This window comes from Amphiprion ocellaris, chromosome 1 (genome assembly GCF_022539595.1).
Source record: "Amphiprion ocellaris isolate individual 3 ecotype Okinawa chromosome 1, ASM2253959v1, whole genome shotgun sequence".
NCBI classification, from domain to species: Eukaryota; Metazoa; Chordata; class Actinopteri; family Pomacentridae; genus Amphiprion; species Amphiprion ocellaris.
This window is the reverse complement of record NC_072766.1, coordinates 37,885,625-37,901,446: the sequence shown is the minus strand read 5'-3', so window position 1 is coordinate 37,901,446 and position 15,822 is coordinate 37,885,625. Positions and strand designations below refer to the sequence as shown.

The 15,822-nt window shown below is 38.6% G+C and overlaps 1 protein-coding gene across 2 annotated transcripts in view; it reads right to left on the bottom strand.

The window, feature by feature from the left end:
• mpped2a (metallophosphoesterase domain containing 2a) overlaps positions 1-15,822 on the bottom strand; it is a 107,081-nt gene that overhangs the window by 62,071 nt on the left and 29,188 nt on the right. For both annotated transcript variants that reach the window (XM_023298899.3, XM_023298900.3), the window contains exon 4: positions 2,167-2,392. In XM_023298899.3, coding sequence (XP_023154667.1) covers positions 2,167-2,392 — 226 coding nt within the window. The remainder of the gene's footprint in view (positions 1-2,166; positions 2,393-15,822) is intronic.

The following is a 15,822-nucleotide window of genomic DNA, read 5'->3' as shown; positions in this document are numbered from 1 at the left end:
GAAGCCGAGGAGGGGCCGGTGGTGGAGGGAGGGGGATGAACGGCCAAGCTGTCCACTCTGCCTCTCACGAGACCCCCAGCTGTCACAACAGACACTTACCAGCCCTCACGCTAAACACCCACCAGGGAGAGCGGGGGTAGCATCCTTCCTCTTTCAAACAGAAGGATGGAGAAGAGGAAGGATGGAGGAAAATCAGCAGTAATCCCCCCATCCTGCTGCTGCTGCTGTGATGTCTGAGGAATGCTGGGATCCTGCCACTCTCCTCCGCCACCTCTGAAGCCAGAGCTGCAAACCCGCTAATTATAGCCGCCAAAAGGATGAAGGTGTGACCTAAATAGTTATTTTCGGTCCGCCGTGCGGGGAGAGTCACAGCAGGACGGGGAAGCTTCGGCCCCAACCGTTGCACGATGAGGCTCGCAGCTGCAGCGAGGCCGAGGTCAGACTGTTCAAATACAGCGAGTTCAGGCTCAGCCACAGAGGTTTCTTTCATTTTGACTACCCAAAAGCAAGAGGCAAAAGCAGGTAACACATAGCTGAGAATAGAAGACCCTCAGAGAAACACTGCTGTACAAGCAAACTACCGCTCCTTCACCTGAGATTTGGACAATTATAGGATACAGAACTTTTTTTGTGTGATGCTAAAATGACAAGTCAACTGATAAATTAGTCATTGATGGGGATGTATGTCATAATTTTGGTAGCTTGGCTTCTTTTTTGTTAGGGGCTGTTAGATAAATTTCCAAACTTTGTCAGAATAAGAGTAATGTCAAGATATCTCATGATTTTAAAACATATTCTATAGGCCTGCAATTAACAATAGTTAACAATCTTTTGTTGATTATTCTGTCGATTTGTTTATCGATTACCCAATTGCTAGTATTTGTTGGGTTGATAAAATTCCAGAAAATGGTGTAAAATGTCAAATAGTGTCTCTCAAAGTCCTACAAGATGTCCCTAAATGTCTTGTTTTGTCCAGAACTCAAAAATATTCCAATTACTGCCACAGAGTAGGAAAGAAAGCATAAAATATTCAATTTGGAGAAGCTAAAATATGACAATTTCTACTTTTTTCTCTGAAATAATTACTGAAACCAATTAATTAATTATCAAAATAGCAAATGATTCATTTAAAACCTGTTCCATTTTCTCCTGAAAACTCACCACAACTGGTAGTGATGATTTTTTACACATCGATGACTGGATGCAACAGTCATGGTATTTCATGTAAATTAAAGTGGGGTTTTTTTTTTGTATATTTTCCTATGTATTTCTTTGTATGTTTTCTTTCTTTATGTTTCGTGTATGTTGTGTTGTAGTCTATGTGTGTTCACGTCCTGCAAGAAAAATTTCCCTTTGGGGGGGAAAGCTGGAAATTAAATTAGCTAAGTGGTTCAAGCATCATGGCATCCTTTAAAAAAATAAATAGGCAGTTTGGAATGGTGCAGAAAACATATACAAATTAGGTATGAATGTTTATATGAGGGTCTTTTATTTTAAATACTGCCACACACTTATTGTTTGTTACTTCAAGGTATTTTTTAATCCCACGTTTGTTTTTTTTTTTGGGAAATGATGCTAATTTATGAATAAAGGTTACCCTTTCTAACATGATAGTTTATGGAATTTTAAAGCTTCTAAATAAAACTGCATGAGAACATACATGTCCATGGATATATCAGTAATCTCGGGAGAATTTTCTTCCATCTTTTCTCTTAAAAAACACTCCCAGCTGCCTCTGTACGTTGAATGCATGCGGCGTACACCACCCCTCGACCAAGCATTCATTCCCCCCGGCATTTTCTTCCGCACCTGAGAGGCTATTGACAGAGAGTCCTGGTACCACGCGTATCACTTAACCCTGTGTCAAAACACAGGTGTAACATAAGCCCAGGGAGCAGGCGAAGGTCCTGAGCTCATAAAGGAATGTGCGAGCTGGGAATAGCACCCTGCATGTAAGAGAGGCCCCTCACCGAGAGCCAACAGCAGAGTACTGCAGGGAGGGCAGCTGGAAAACAGCCAGAGTCTGACAGAGGAGAAGGCACACCTTCACCTCGGGGATCCACAACACGACGAGACAAAAATATGACTCAGCGGTTACAGAAGACACCAAGTGATGAGCTCTGGAGGGTGAGGACAGAAAAAACAAGAAAGAGATGCAGCTCTTACCATGGTGTCCCGTATATCCGAAATCCCTTTATGGTGACGTCCGAGTCCTGCAGGTACACACAGTTTGTGAGCAGTGACTGGACATTGTCAAAGTCCTCAGGTTTGAGTTTGGAGACTGAGGGGAATCGGTAGTAATCCTGCTTGACCAGCTCGGCCATAAAGTCCTTATCGAAGGTCAGCTCGTGGTTCCCGGCGATCACCACCTTAAACTCGTACGGGAGGCCACCTAGAAGAGACGAGCAGGGAGGAGGTGGTGAGATCAAGTCCACATATTTACCACATACCAGTCTGCATGACTTTCACCTGGGGTGCATCAAACAAGAATATCTTTCTCTGACATTTTCTAATACCTCTGACCTTACCTACAACAAAACATGTGCTGCTTCTTTACAATGTACCAGGAACAGGAACAATCACACCACTAATATGTAGCTGACAATGACATTTTTGTGCACAAGCTGACTGAAGTGATGGTAGATACAGAACTGAACAAAGGACAGAGTGGCTACATATAATGAGTTCGACCTACCAGAACTACTAATGTACGGATATCGGACATTTTTAGGGAATCTGATCCCAAAAATGAGCATGAAGGCATTTTTTATGGATGAGTATCAGCGTGAATCTGACTCTGGTCCTTTGTTTACATCTGCTGTTAAACAGGTGTGGCAAAAGGAAAGCATAACTGGTGGCAGGACTTTAGGAGTGCAAATTTTAAATAACTTTCTTACTCAAAAGCCAGCAGCAAATACAAAGGCTGTTTTAATCATCAAAGACATGATTTGGACCACAAAGCTAACTGTTAAGTTCTGGTCAGAGGTCATTAACTATCACAGAAGTCTTTGTCATGTTGCCCATTGCCAGCTGAACCCCTACAATGCTCACTGCTTGCCAAAACAAAGCTGCCTGTAGTCCAAGTGACCAGTTTCTGTGGCTTTCACAGAATCTAACAATAAGACCAATTAATCTAAGATACATTTTCTGACTTAAATGCAAAGAATACAGGATTTAGTTTTGTCATTTAGTTGTCAGTTAGTTTTGCCACCCTATATTTCAGACAGTGCCTTATCGGAGTTGTACAAAAAGATTCATGACCATTTCTGTAACATTAAAGAAGAGCTTGGTTGCAGAAATCCAATTTTTAAGTATTTTAATGTACTCGAAGTGTGTTAAATTATACAAGATTGGGGCTCGGGATTGGCATGTACTAAATATTGAATGATTTGGATTGGAGGCAAAGGGGGAAAAAAATTTGACTGGAACATCCCTAACAAACTTTTCCTCCAAAATTTGCTCATTTGAGATAGTCAGATACTGAATTCTTTGACAGCACTAAAATTCTCCAATAAACTCAATTTCTTACACTGGAGTTGCACATGCCAGCATTGGCACCAAAATATATGTTTTTCCATTATCATTACAATATGACTTGAAATTTCAAAGGGATGAGAAATTAGGAAAACACAAGAATCCAGTTCTCTCATTCTGAGGAAGTCTGTGCTTTGAATCAAACAATGAAGGAATATAGATTTAGAACAACTCCTATCTTGGCAGTGGTTCAGCATTTCTGAAAAAAATCATTCTTATACAACAAATGTGGCAAATACGTTTTAACTAAGACACGAATACAAATTCTTTGTTTGAATTGAGTGTTTCTTGAGTATATATTTGCACACGCATTACTGAATGTTGTCAGCGCAATACAAAGGACATTGTTGAGCATAAACTGAATCTTGTTTCCAAGGCCGTTGAGTTCACAAAAAGAAACTGTGATTCTGTTACACTGAAAACCTTCAAACACTGTATTCATATTTCACAGTTGAGCTGTGCTTCAAGGTAAAACCATTATTGTATAAAATCATAAAGAGACTGGACGTACTTTCACCAGGTCAGTCTGTTTCTACAGAAACAGCAGTTTGTCCAAACGCTTTGTACGTGAAGCGTAGACTCCCTCAGTAGCTGGCTGTATACCTAACCCCGAGCACGGATCAGGACTGGGAAGAAAGTCAGATAATTGGAGGGGAAAAATACCCTCAATTCAGACAGTCATAGAGGTTAGAACCACAGCTGACGGCTCAGCTTGACCCCAGCGGACCACCGTCCATCTCTGCAGATGCCAGGCAGCTGGAAAAAGCATGAACCTGAACTAAATAGAGAGGAACATCTATTACAATTCTCATCCCCTCATCTTTCAACTTCGGCTGTGCCCTTTTCGCTCTCCTCTGTCGAGGTGATTTGTCCCGGTTCCCCTTCACCATCAAGAAACTGACTTACTACTTTATTCCAGTCGACTGAGCACTCAGCAAAAGGGTCTGGCCTTCATCAGCCTCCCATTCATTCTCTATATTTCTCTTTCTCCTCTCCTAGACCCACTTTTTTTTAGGCTTCCTGTTGGTTTTGTTCCAGTCTTCTTCCTCCCTGTCTGTCTTTTTCTGCCTGCTCTGTAGGTTCTGTATGGACTAATCCGCAGGATAATTTATGTGCAGAGTTAACTGAACCATATCCACGGGAAGAATGGATGCTGCAGCACTCTGCCCCCAGCTGCAGCACCCTAAACCCAGGCAATATCATTTATTAGAGATGCAACCAATTATCATTTTCATTATTAATTCATCTGTTAGCTAATTTCTTCAAACTGTCAAAAACTATGAAAAACGACTGTGACAGTTTCTTAAGCGCTATTGATAAAATGCACTTTAGTTTTTGTCCAACAAACAACCCAAAGATCTTTTGTTTACAATCAAATAATGCAAAAAAAAGCTGAATATAGTCATAATCAAATGACCTAAATGATGAACCAGTTATCAGAGTTGCTGTAGATTAATTTTCTGTTGTTTCATAAGGTGTTTCGTCTACATTGATGAGAAAGGTTTAGATAGAAGTTGAACAAAATGAGTTCACATTGACTGAATGCTAATAATATTTGCTAATACATTCATCCTAATTACTAAAGGACATTACTTAGCACACCATGTGACTGTTTAGCTGTAATGTTTCTGACTATTGAGATGATGTGCTTTCTGGATTTCCAAAGAAATCTTCAGATGATCCAACACATCTTTTAAATCAAACTTAATGTGGCAAAATCAACACTTCCTGTTCATTTTAGAATCCATTTGTAAATGTTGCTTGTAGTTTATAAATCATAATGGACTAGCTTTTCATTATTTATCAGATATGTTGGTTATGTCTACCCTTAGATCCCCAAGATCCTTAAACTCTGGTCTTCTAAATGTTTCCCAGAGTAGAACAAAAGACGTACCTAAACGTTGCAGAGACTCTTTTCTCTGAAATAACCATTCAGAGCGTCATATTCAGTAGGTAGCTTCAAATGAAACTTTAAAATTTATCATTTTAGGCTTGTGTTAATGTAGTTTCATGTAATTTATTTGTATCAGACCAATCTGCTATTCTTATTATTGGCTTTTGTACTTGTTTTATCACAACCTTTTCACATTTTGGCGATATTTATTTATTTCACTGTCTATTATTTATTGAAAGCACTTCAAAGTTCACTTGCTGTATAAATGATGCTATACAAATTAAATGATAATGATTATTATTATAATCATCTCGTGTTGTCAGCCCAGTGCTGTGGTGTTCGGCTGCAATAAGTCAAGTGTTTTTTGTTTAATAAACTGAATGCAAACTGACAAATTAAAAACATTAATGTTTGGAATGATTAAAGTCAGCAGTCAACACTTTCATAGGCATGAACCTGAAAACGTAATGCACCAGCCTTGGCTATCATTGAATCATAATGTAGGACGGTTGTGTCGCACTATGTAGCTAGAGTTTCTACGCTTGACACATAGATTTACCTTTATGCAGGTACATTTAAAGTTTTCCTCATTTTATAAGATCTCCTAGAGCTGTTTATTGACAAAAACTGTCCAAAAAGCACCATTCACCACTATAGGATTACTGCACAGATTCACCAGTGAGATAACCGCATCCACCAACAACACGGAGTGCAACTGACAGGAAGGTTTTCGTCTCACCACTGTTAGCTGACACCGATGTTTTGTGAAGTGCTTTTGCCTGTTTGCTTCTCTGCAATGCTGTGGCCAGTAATGGCACCGGGTTATGATGCGATCCAAGAGGGCAAATTGAATAAAATCCAGAATAAAGCGTCCAATATAAAGTATTTGTTGAATAAAATTGGTTTTGATGGAAAAGATGCGAGTGCACTGCTCAATTTTTGCACTGGCTGAGTCCACAATTGGAACTAAAACTAATTGAAAGTGAAGACGCGAATAAAAATTCAATGACATCACTGTGGCTCGATAGAGAGAGATAAAAAAATAATAAATAAATAAAAAGCATCCCACATGCTTGAAAGAGAGTGTGTGCTCTCTAACGCTGGAAATGAAAGAATCATGGCTCCCCGGTCTATAAGTTTCATTCCTGCTGCTCTAAATTAGCTCTTGTCGCATCTCAGGATCATAAATTCCAGTCTAACCTTAAATGAGAGCGCCGTCTCTTCGTCCCCCAGCACTCTAACTGGATCACGCATCCATTTACACGCTTCCACACACACACAACCCAGAGCGAATCATCCTCTCCGCCGCCACCAGGCAGGGAAAAGCTGGGGAAAACATAATTACCATCAAACAACTCCATCTCCATTACTCCACTGGGAATCTCTACTGCTTTTTATTGCCACCGTGATATATCTCACAGACTCTTGATGGAGTTATGTACCTAGTTTTTTTGTTTTTTTATTCTTCACCCGACAAACCGGAGTATGAAGGAGAGTAGAAAGGAATCAAAACAAACCTCTGAAGAACATGAACTGTTTTGTCAGACAGGAAGACGAGACACAGAAGACAAAAACATCTGCACATTGAAAACACCTCAATTACAAAGTGTTTTTCACGGTGCAACACTAAAATTACACTCTTTTCCAACCAGGTTAAGCTTCATAAAATGTCACATTCTACATGAAATCACATAAATTAAAGAAGTGACTACCTAAGAAAATTAAACTGCCATCTCCTCTCACATCTCCTCAAATTAAAGCTTGAGGAAATGCGACAGAAGCGAATGAGACATTTTCTAATTAGCGCAGAACCAGCGAATGTAGAGTAGTTTTATAAAACAACTTATCAATCAGTATTAGGATATTTGGACGATTTTGGAAACAGAAAGGTAAAAATATGCACATGAAATTAACTTTCTCGTGCCAAACAAAAAGAGAAACTTTCAAAAGGCAAAACTATTCTAAAGCTACTTAGAATGCAAAGACTTAAATACTCACTGGTTATTTAACACTGTGAGCCCGCGGCTGTTTCCAGGGTTATTTTTCTACTTTTAAACTCTTATCATGGTCACTAGCAGGACTAGTCATACGTGCTGAGTCTTGTTTTATTCAGAACGGTCTAGGCTACCGAGTTCTTCCATCATTTGACATGATAATACTTGCAGATTAGTTACATTAACCTTTATCTCAAGGCAAAAATAAATACATTATACATTTTTTATGCTTCTACAAGTCCAATAAAATGCTGACAGTACAGATATATTTTTATTGAAGTGTAGTGGAGATTGTCTGGAATCTAGCAATATCAGAACCATGATGTTAAGGTACTGCCTAATGAAAATATAATTTTATTACTCCGCCAAGGAATGTGGCAGATTTATGTGACTATCGGCGTACGTTTGTCTGTCTGTTTATCTGTTCGCAACATTACTCAAAAACGGACCAAAGGATTTGGATGAAATTTTCAGGGAAGGTCAGAAATGACCCAAGGACCAACTGATTAGATTTTGGCAGTGATACGGCTTATAGTCTGGATCCACGGATTTGTTAAAGATTTCTGTATCCTTGCGAGTTAGCAGCATGGCATCACTGTAACTATGACAACAAGTGAACGCTATGTCAGCTGCCTGCTGATGATCACATGATTGCGATCCTATTACAAATCCACTGCTGCAGACTTATTAGTTGGAAATCGTACAAGGAACCACTGATTAAATTTTGGGGGTGTTTCTGAGTTCCATCAATTCCCGTTGCCCGCTACATATTTAGGTCACTCGATTCAGTATCCATATAAAACATACACATGCATAACACATGCCTGTGCTCAGCGCAAGGTCATTTTGTTTGCGGGTACATCTACATTAATTAATTGGGGACATTCTATGTTGCTGTGATTTCTGATCATCAGTGACTAATAAATAAATGTTGCATTTCTAAAACAAATGCAGCATTTCTGACAATGCTGTATAGGGGAATGAACAGCCTCGGCGGAGCACTGCGCTCTCTGGGTGCTTCTCTTGTTCACTTATGTGCTAAAATACAGTGATATGTTTGCAGAGGTGCATCGTGAGGAGACAAACCAGGCGAAGTCCATCTCCCCACAAACACGGAGTCTTAAAAAGACTGGAATCGCAGCAGTGAAAAGCAAATTTATTACTTTGTGTTTATTTCTCATACAACGTAGGATGCTTTGTCAGCTCCAAGATGTAAAAAAGATGCAGCAATTTGCTGTAATTTAAAAAACAGATTTACTCAACTACACTTACCAAGCACAGATATGATATTGGTAAGGTCAGGTCATGAAGCTTCATTTGATATGTGCACCACCTCGTGAGCAATTCAACCAAAAAAAGACAAAGTGAATTAAGACATAAAGGTAGGTGTGGCTATTCGAGTTACAGAACAATAGTTATAGAAGACTAATGACCATTTTACTTTTTAAAGTTTTTTCAGGCAAGCAGTTTCTGTTCGATATCTTGTCTACACTTATTAATTATACATGATAGGTAGTTTCTGTTCAAGGCAACATACTGTAAGTGCATTTAACATCTGTAAGAAGCCAGAAGGAAGAACATTATGTACCAATAAAACATCACTGATGGTGCTCAGTTTCGTTGTTTTCTCCAACATGCTCTGTAATTCTTGTTTCCTGACTGGTGCTAACAGCTGAGTCACTAATGGCTTCCTGGCAGAATTTTTAGTATTTTATAGAATAAATGGTACATTTTTGGTTCAGACACGAGAAACTAAGACATTTCGAATAAAAATCATCATTTTAAGCTTAGATTTGGTGAAGTTTCCTGAATAAACAATATGTTACAGATGAGTAGTTTAAGAAGCGTCAGAAAGTTCAGAATCCAGCATCCTCTCTGTTGTCAGTTTCTGGCTCTGAAGAATGGCGTCATTTGAAAGGTGCTTTTCAAACTTGTTGCCAGATTTAGGGGTTCAGAGGGATTAAAGATTAACTTTTAAGACTATGTTTATTGTGAAGTAATAAACCCACTGCTAGTCTAACTTGCTTTAGTGCTGAGTTTCTGTTCTGGTTAAACAAACAGCAACTTTTATTCTTTTTGGTTCAGTCCCACTGCTCTCGTCAACTGTGTTTACTACCAATAAAACTCTTAAAAAATTCCTGTGTGCTGCCTGCCCAGCACCAAACAGCAGACGGTTAAAGTCATCCAGTAACTGGTGAACATAGAGCAGCATTTAGCAGCTAAACCGACAGATATTTCCTTCAGGAGTTGAAGGAGGCAGAACGTTGGAACTGACTTTAATCCGGTGATTATAAACACTTCAATTGAATGCTGCTCAGTGTCTGCTGTATGTTTTCAATATTGATTAATTTACCAGCTAATTTGCACTTAATTGTTTAGTCCATGAAATGAACTGCAAAAATAAGTTGCATAACGTCTGCAATGAAGTTCCCAAATGTCCCATTTTGTACAACTAATAGTCCAGATCCCAACTGAGAAACAAAACTGGGAATGTCTTTGTGTTTTTTGTACAGTTTGTGATTATCTGATTGGATTCACACAATCTTAAGTCCAAATATTGTAATTATCACCGAGACAAAATCACACACTAAGGAGTACATTAAAGTAGGAGATCAGAGTCAGTGCCACAGCATCAGATCATCTGCTTCAGGAAAAACTCAGCATAAACCTCCAATGATCTCCTGCAGGAGGCCAAACAGCAGTCAATGGTCTGAACAAACTGCTGGAACACAATGCTCAGTTTTAAAAAATCTACTTAAAACAGCCTTCTGAAGCCACAAAATTCATTGATTTTGTTAACTTTATTGGCTAAAGTTGTTAAATTTTCGCTTTAATTCCACTTCTAATAGATTCCACTGCACAAAAAAGCTTTGTGCTGTTAAACCTCCGACCTGCATGATGATGCTGCTTTTGCACAGCGATTACATTTTGTTGCGTAACTTCTGACTTTTATGAAGCTTTGTCTTTTGAGCCGCTACTCTGGATGCAGCTTTTACTTCTTAAAGAGTGACGCAAACGGCAGCTGAAGAGATCCAACCTTTACTTTCACAAAATACTGAGCACAATTTACAGCATCCTCTTTGAAAAATGCCTCGTTCTTGAAAAATGATAACTGGTTCTCATTACAGTCTCATCGCAATGAAATTATTAGCGAAAGATGTAGTTTGTATCCTCGTCTACCAAACACTTAATTCCCAACAGATTGCAAAATGTGGTATTCTCCATGAAAATCCAGACTGTCAACAGGAAATAAATGCATTTTTCAGAGAATACGTCAAGTCAAACCAGACAGCAACCATAAAAACAACAACAATCACTGGCGACAGAAAACATGCATCAACTTTTGAATATGATGAGTACAATACGGCCTTTCTGCTTTCCCTGAGACGCACCGTGTTTAGGCTTCAAAGCAATCAGTCCGTACATCGCAACGTCAGTCTTTCATCCAGAAGAAACATCAGAAACAATTACTGAACTAATGTGCCTTTAAAATGCACTTTCTTTCCTTGTGATTTTCATCACGCTGCCGTCTCTTGACCTCCTCCATTTTCCTCACACAGACTCTCTCCGCCTGCGTCAACAAGGACACAATCCGGCCTTGGAGTGAATATCAAACCTTTCACACGCATTTGCGTTCACTCTATTAGAAGCTATTCTGTATGTAAAGCTGCTGAGAGCCGTTTGTCCTCGAAAGAGCGCAGACAAATGGGAGCAACTAAAACAGCACGATCAAAATGCTTTCATTTTGCGACTTGAAAGCTTGGAAACTTCGCCGTCTACAATAATTACTGGCTTTTACTGACAAAAAGATGGTGCTTTGTGTATAAAAATGCCTGAAGCTATAGAAAGAAAATCCACAGATTTGACTAATATGAATATTTAAAGACAACACAGACCAGTTTTGATCCTTCTTCTCTTTAAAATCTGTTTAATATCTTGTCTGTGCTTTAATTTGACCTTTATTATATGTAGATTCTGTCCAAGGCAACTCATTCTAAGTGCATTTACCTTTTTCAAGAAGTCAGGCATAAAAATATTATATACAATTAAAACTCTTGACTGACTACTGGTACTGGGTTAAGATTACAACCTTATTTAACTTTCTGAAACCCAAGCAGTTTCTGAGCAGTTATTTTTTTGTTCCTGGTACATTTTTCCTCACTGTGGGCTCATTTTTCACTGCATTATAAAGTCCTGCAGCTCTAGAGAGACAGAACAACCAAGACTAGAAGTAGAGAAATGTCTTCTGTGCAGTATGACACAATTCTAATGCTATAATAATAAAATTATCCACCTTTCAAATATTGAAAAAAAAATTGTAATTGACATGTACAACATTTGCCCAAGTGTCTGCAGGTGTCACCAATACTGGGAACAATGGTAAATCTATACAATGAAGGTATTTTACTACTTAAATCTGTAATTTGTTTCCATACATACCACCAAAGTACACAGGTGTTAGTTACAGCTGTATCAGGAATGGCTTCATGGTTCCACCAAGGCACGTAGAAATCTTTGTTTTTATATGGTCTGGTTGGAGGAAAAAGCTTATTTTTGGCATTTTTTTAATGAGATATGTAGAGTAAAGCTTAGATTTGGTTAAGTTTCCTAACAGTTCGTCAGTGAGGAGTAGCTTCACACACGATGCAGGTGTTGCTACTTAAATGTTTTATTTGATTCCATATTCATCTCGACAGCCTGCAGTATTTTCCAAAAAGTAAAAGCAAAAAATATCGTGATGTGACTATTGGTCGCTGTTAAGTCAGGCATGACTTTTTGAGTGGGTTAAGAAGTGCAGAATTTTTTTTACAGACGCTAGTGATTCTAAACCGTTTAAGTTTTTTTGCAAATTTTTAAGGAGGTATGAAGAACGAGGTGATTTTGATTAAATATTTTACGCTTAGATTTAATTGTTTTTCCTGATGAAACCGTAACTGAAACATGACTACTTCAAAAACAGCTGAGAAGTTGAAAATCTCAATGTCCTTTGTGGCTCTACCATTTCTGGCAGTGGCAAATGGTGTCACTTTGTTGATTTTTCAAAAATCCTGGGGGTTCAGTGGGTTTTGGAGTACAGAGAGTTAAAGTCATTTTTGGGAGAAAATGACTATCTGAAATTAAAGCTACATTCTCAATGTTGGTTCTCAAATTTACTACATGTATTCTCATAACTGAATTCCAATCTAACTTTGCCAATGTCTGTCCTTTTCTATTCTGTTTCGACAAGTATCTCAACCCTCTAGCCTTCATCTCGTCTGGACTTTGTCTCCAGACAACCAGTCTTCAGCGGGACATTAACAGGCAGGATGCTCCCAACTACACAAAGTCATTTTCCACTTTGCGCTGCATCGATTCTCCGTTATGGCCAATATCAGCGTTTTAACAGTGGCAAAACAAAGCATGGACACAGTCTGTGCTGATGGACGACGTCCTGGTGCTGCCAGGTGCTGTTTTGGGGATGACACAGTAGAAAACAGAAGAAGAACGAAGCCAGCTTGAGTGTGTGTTCGCCCTTTGTACTGGAGTGTATTGTGTGATTGTCGTGTCTGTGTTTCAGGGGAATTAAGGGAAAAAGCACCTGGCAGTATTTTAAGCAGTCAGCTGGTGAAGTGGGTGAAGGACTGACCAACTCCAAGTAACATTCACTATTTATAAAACTCAAAGTGAAGAAGGTTGATGAATATGTTTACAACGGTGCAAATGTATTGTTGGAGAAATACCACACTGCACATCTGGATCAGTTTGCAGCAGTGATTAAACGTTTAAATTTTAAATTTTTTCACGTTTGTAGTTTCAATGCTTCCTTTCAGCCTTTAAAACTGTAGTTTGAAGTTTCAGAGCTGTCTTTGATTTTTATCCAAACGTTGCACAATACATGACATGTTTTATTCCTTCCAATGCTAGGGATCATGCTTTTAACCCACTTAACCAAACAAAACATGTGTCGTTGAGTTTGAAAGCAATGTTACCTTTAAAAACAATCACCATGTATCAAAACCAGAAACTATGAAAACTGAGATTTTCAACTTTGAACTAAATGTGTCGGACTTCTTGTTTCATTGGGAAAGTTAAACACATCTAAACTTAAAATAGTGATATTTCTTCAAAGTTCCTTTGTTCTCCACAAATAAGGTACAACAGTGAAATGCTGTACATGTTGACTGCAAGATTTTTTTTAAAAATTTTTTGTGAAATTTAACTTTCTTTTTGGTGATTCACGTGTCAGAAGACTTTTTTCTCTTCTTCAAGTCATGGTTGTGCTGTTTCCATACAGGTGCAGGACTTAATATTGCAGTGAAAAATGAGCCCACAGTGAGTAAAAATGTGACGAGAGCAAAAAATGTCCAGAAACTGCCTGGAGTTCAAAGGGTTTTGTGATCTTTTCTATCTGCTTTGGCCTTATGTTCTGCATTTACAGGGCTTCAGATTAACTTTTTACGTGAACCTGCACATAATTTAAAAAATTTTTTACTGTGTTTTGGTACCAAATAATACATTTTAACCATTTTTATCAGTTTCCATACACACTGATAGTTTCTTAACACGTTATATAATGATTCTAAACAAGAACAAAGATGCAGGTAAAATATTCTCCACAATAATAACCTGGGACTTAAAATAAGTGAAAAGGTAGCTGTTCTTTGGCTTTATTACAAGCAGTGCTGGCCACACACCTGCCAGTTTCTTGAACACATCGTGCTTTTTTAAACTTTTAAATACAGACAGTTCGTGCTCTCACAGCAACAGCACTGCTCCCAGCAATGCCCTGTTACACAAATAAATAAATTCAGTAGATAACGGTGGCAGTTTTATCATATCTCTGCATTTCCAACAAGTTAGAGACAAGAATTTACTTGCAGTGACGGGACAGAAGAGTTTTCTGAAGCAACAATTTACTGATTTTCCACAACACCTCTCACATACTGGGAGAAGCTTACAAGTGTCTTTTCACCACTTTACTTACTGCAACTCAGGTGTGTGAATAAATATCAGTTTGGAAAGATATAATAAAGCATTAAAATGTCAGATTTACCTAAACTGAAAGTGAATGATTTTATCTACTGGGGCGGACAGACCTGCTGAATGTCAGGTACATTGGTGCAACAAATATAAATGTTTAGTTGCACTGTACAGCACACTGAAGCCCTGATTTTGCAATACTGACTTTATGAAACCACTCTTCATATTGGAAATATGTGATAACAAAGATTGCAGGTGTAACAACCAACCTCATAAGGAGAAAGAGGAGATTTTATCATTTTAGTGTGAACCGTCAAACAATCCTCAAAACACTGATGTGAACATGAAAGGTCGGAAGCGGAGTTTTCAAATATATCTGCATTAGTGTTAAAACAGCCAATAGTTTACAGTTAGCAAAACCAGCAGCAGATCAAGAGGCTGTGAACCTGACGGGTGGCGCATGAGGAGTGAAGTGGAAACTGTGTTTTCATCACAGTTCTGTCGAAAACACGACTGTTTGAACAGGCTGAGCGTGCAGAGTTGGAGAAGTGGATTATGCTGCCGGAGTTGGTTTGAGAAGTTTCTATAAACTGGATTTTTTTCTTCGCCGTGAAAACTGGGTCAGTGTTGGAATCCAGTGGAACTGCAGCGAATCCAGACTGACTGCAGCCGCTGTCGTCTTTGGAGAGGCAGAACTCTGACAGCCACCTTTCAACTCTACAGGGGGCAAGTGTTTGATACTCAAAACTAACATTTTGAGAGGAGTACCGCTTGATGGGCTTTATTTTTTTACACTCTCTTCTTCTTTTAACACTTATGGCACGATTGTTACACTTGTTTAACTGTTTAGTCTGAGAAAGGGATCATGACTGAATAGGAAATTTAACTGAAAATAAATATTTCTATTCTTGCAAAAAAAAAAATCATTAGTATTGAACTGAACATGGATTTTTCCCCCGTCAGTCCCAGGTCTTTAATGTTTTCCTCTTTCCATCTATTTTTCGGCGCAGAAATGTGCAGAGAAGGTGAATTCTCCATTATGTGATGGATTGTTTTTGCAGTCTATATTTATTCACTGCTAGAGACATTACGTAGAACTTGGTAACATCATGCACAACCAGTTTTGTGTAGAGACGCAAAACTCTGACAGTCACCATTCAACTCTACAGGGGGCAACTGTTTGATACTCAGAACATAGATTTTGAGAGGAGTACCACTTGAAGGGGTTTGCATTTTTTCTCTGAAACAATGACAAGAAGTCATGGTGGCTTCTTTGTTATACTTATGGCATGACTGTCGCACAGTTTTTTTTCCTGCTTAATTCAAGGAAGTGAGCTTTGTTTTCATAATGATGGAATGGGAAAATTAATATTTCCATTAGTATTGAACCGAACATGGATTTTGTCACGGTCAGTCCCAGATCTTTAATGTTTTCCACTT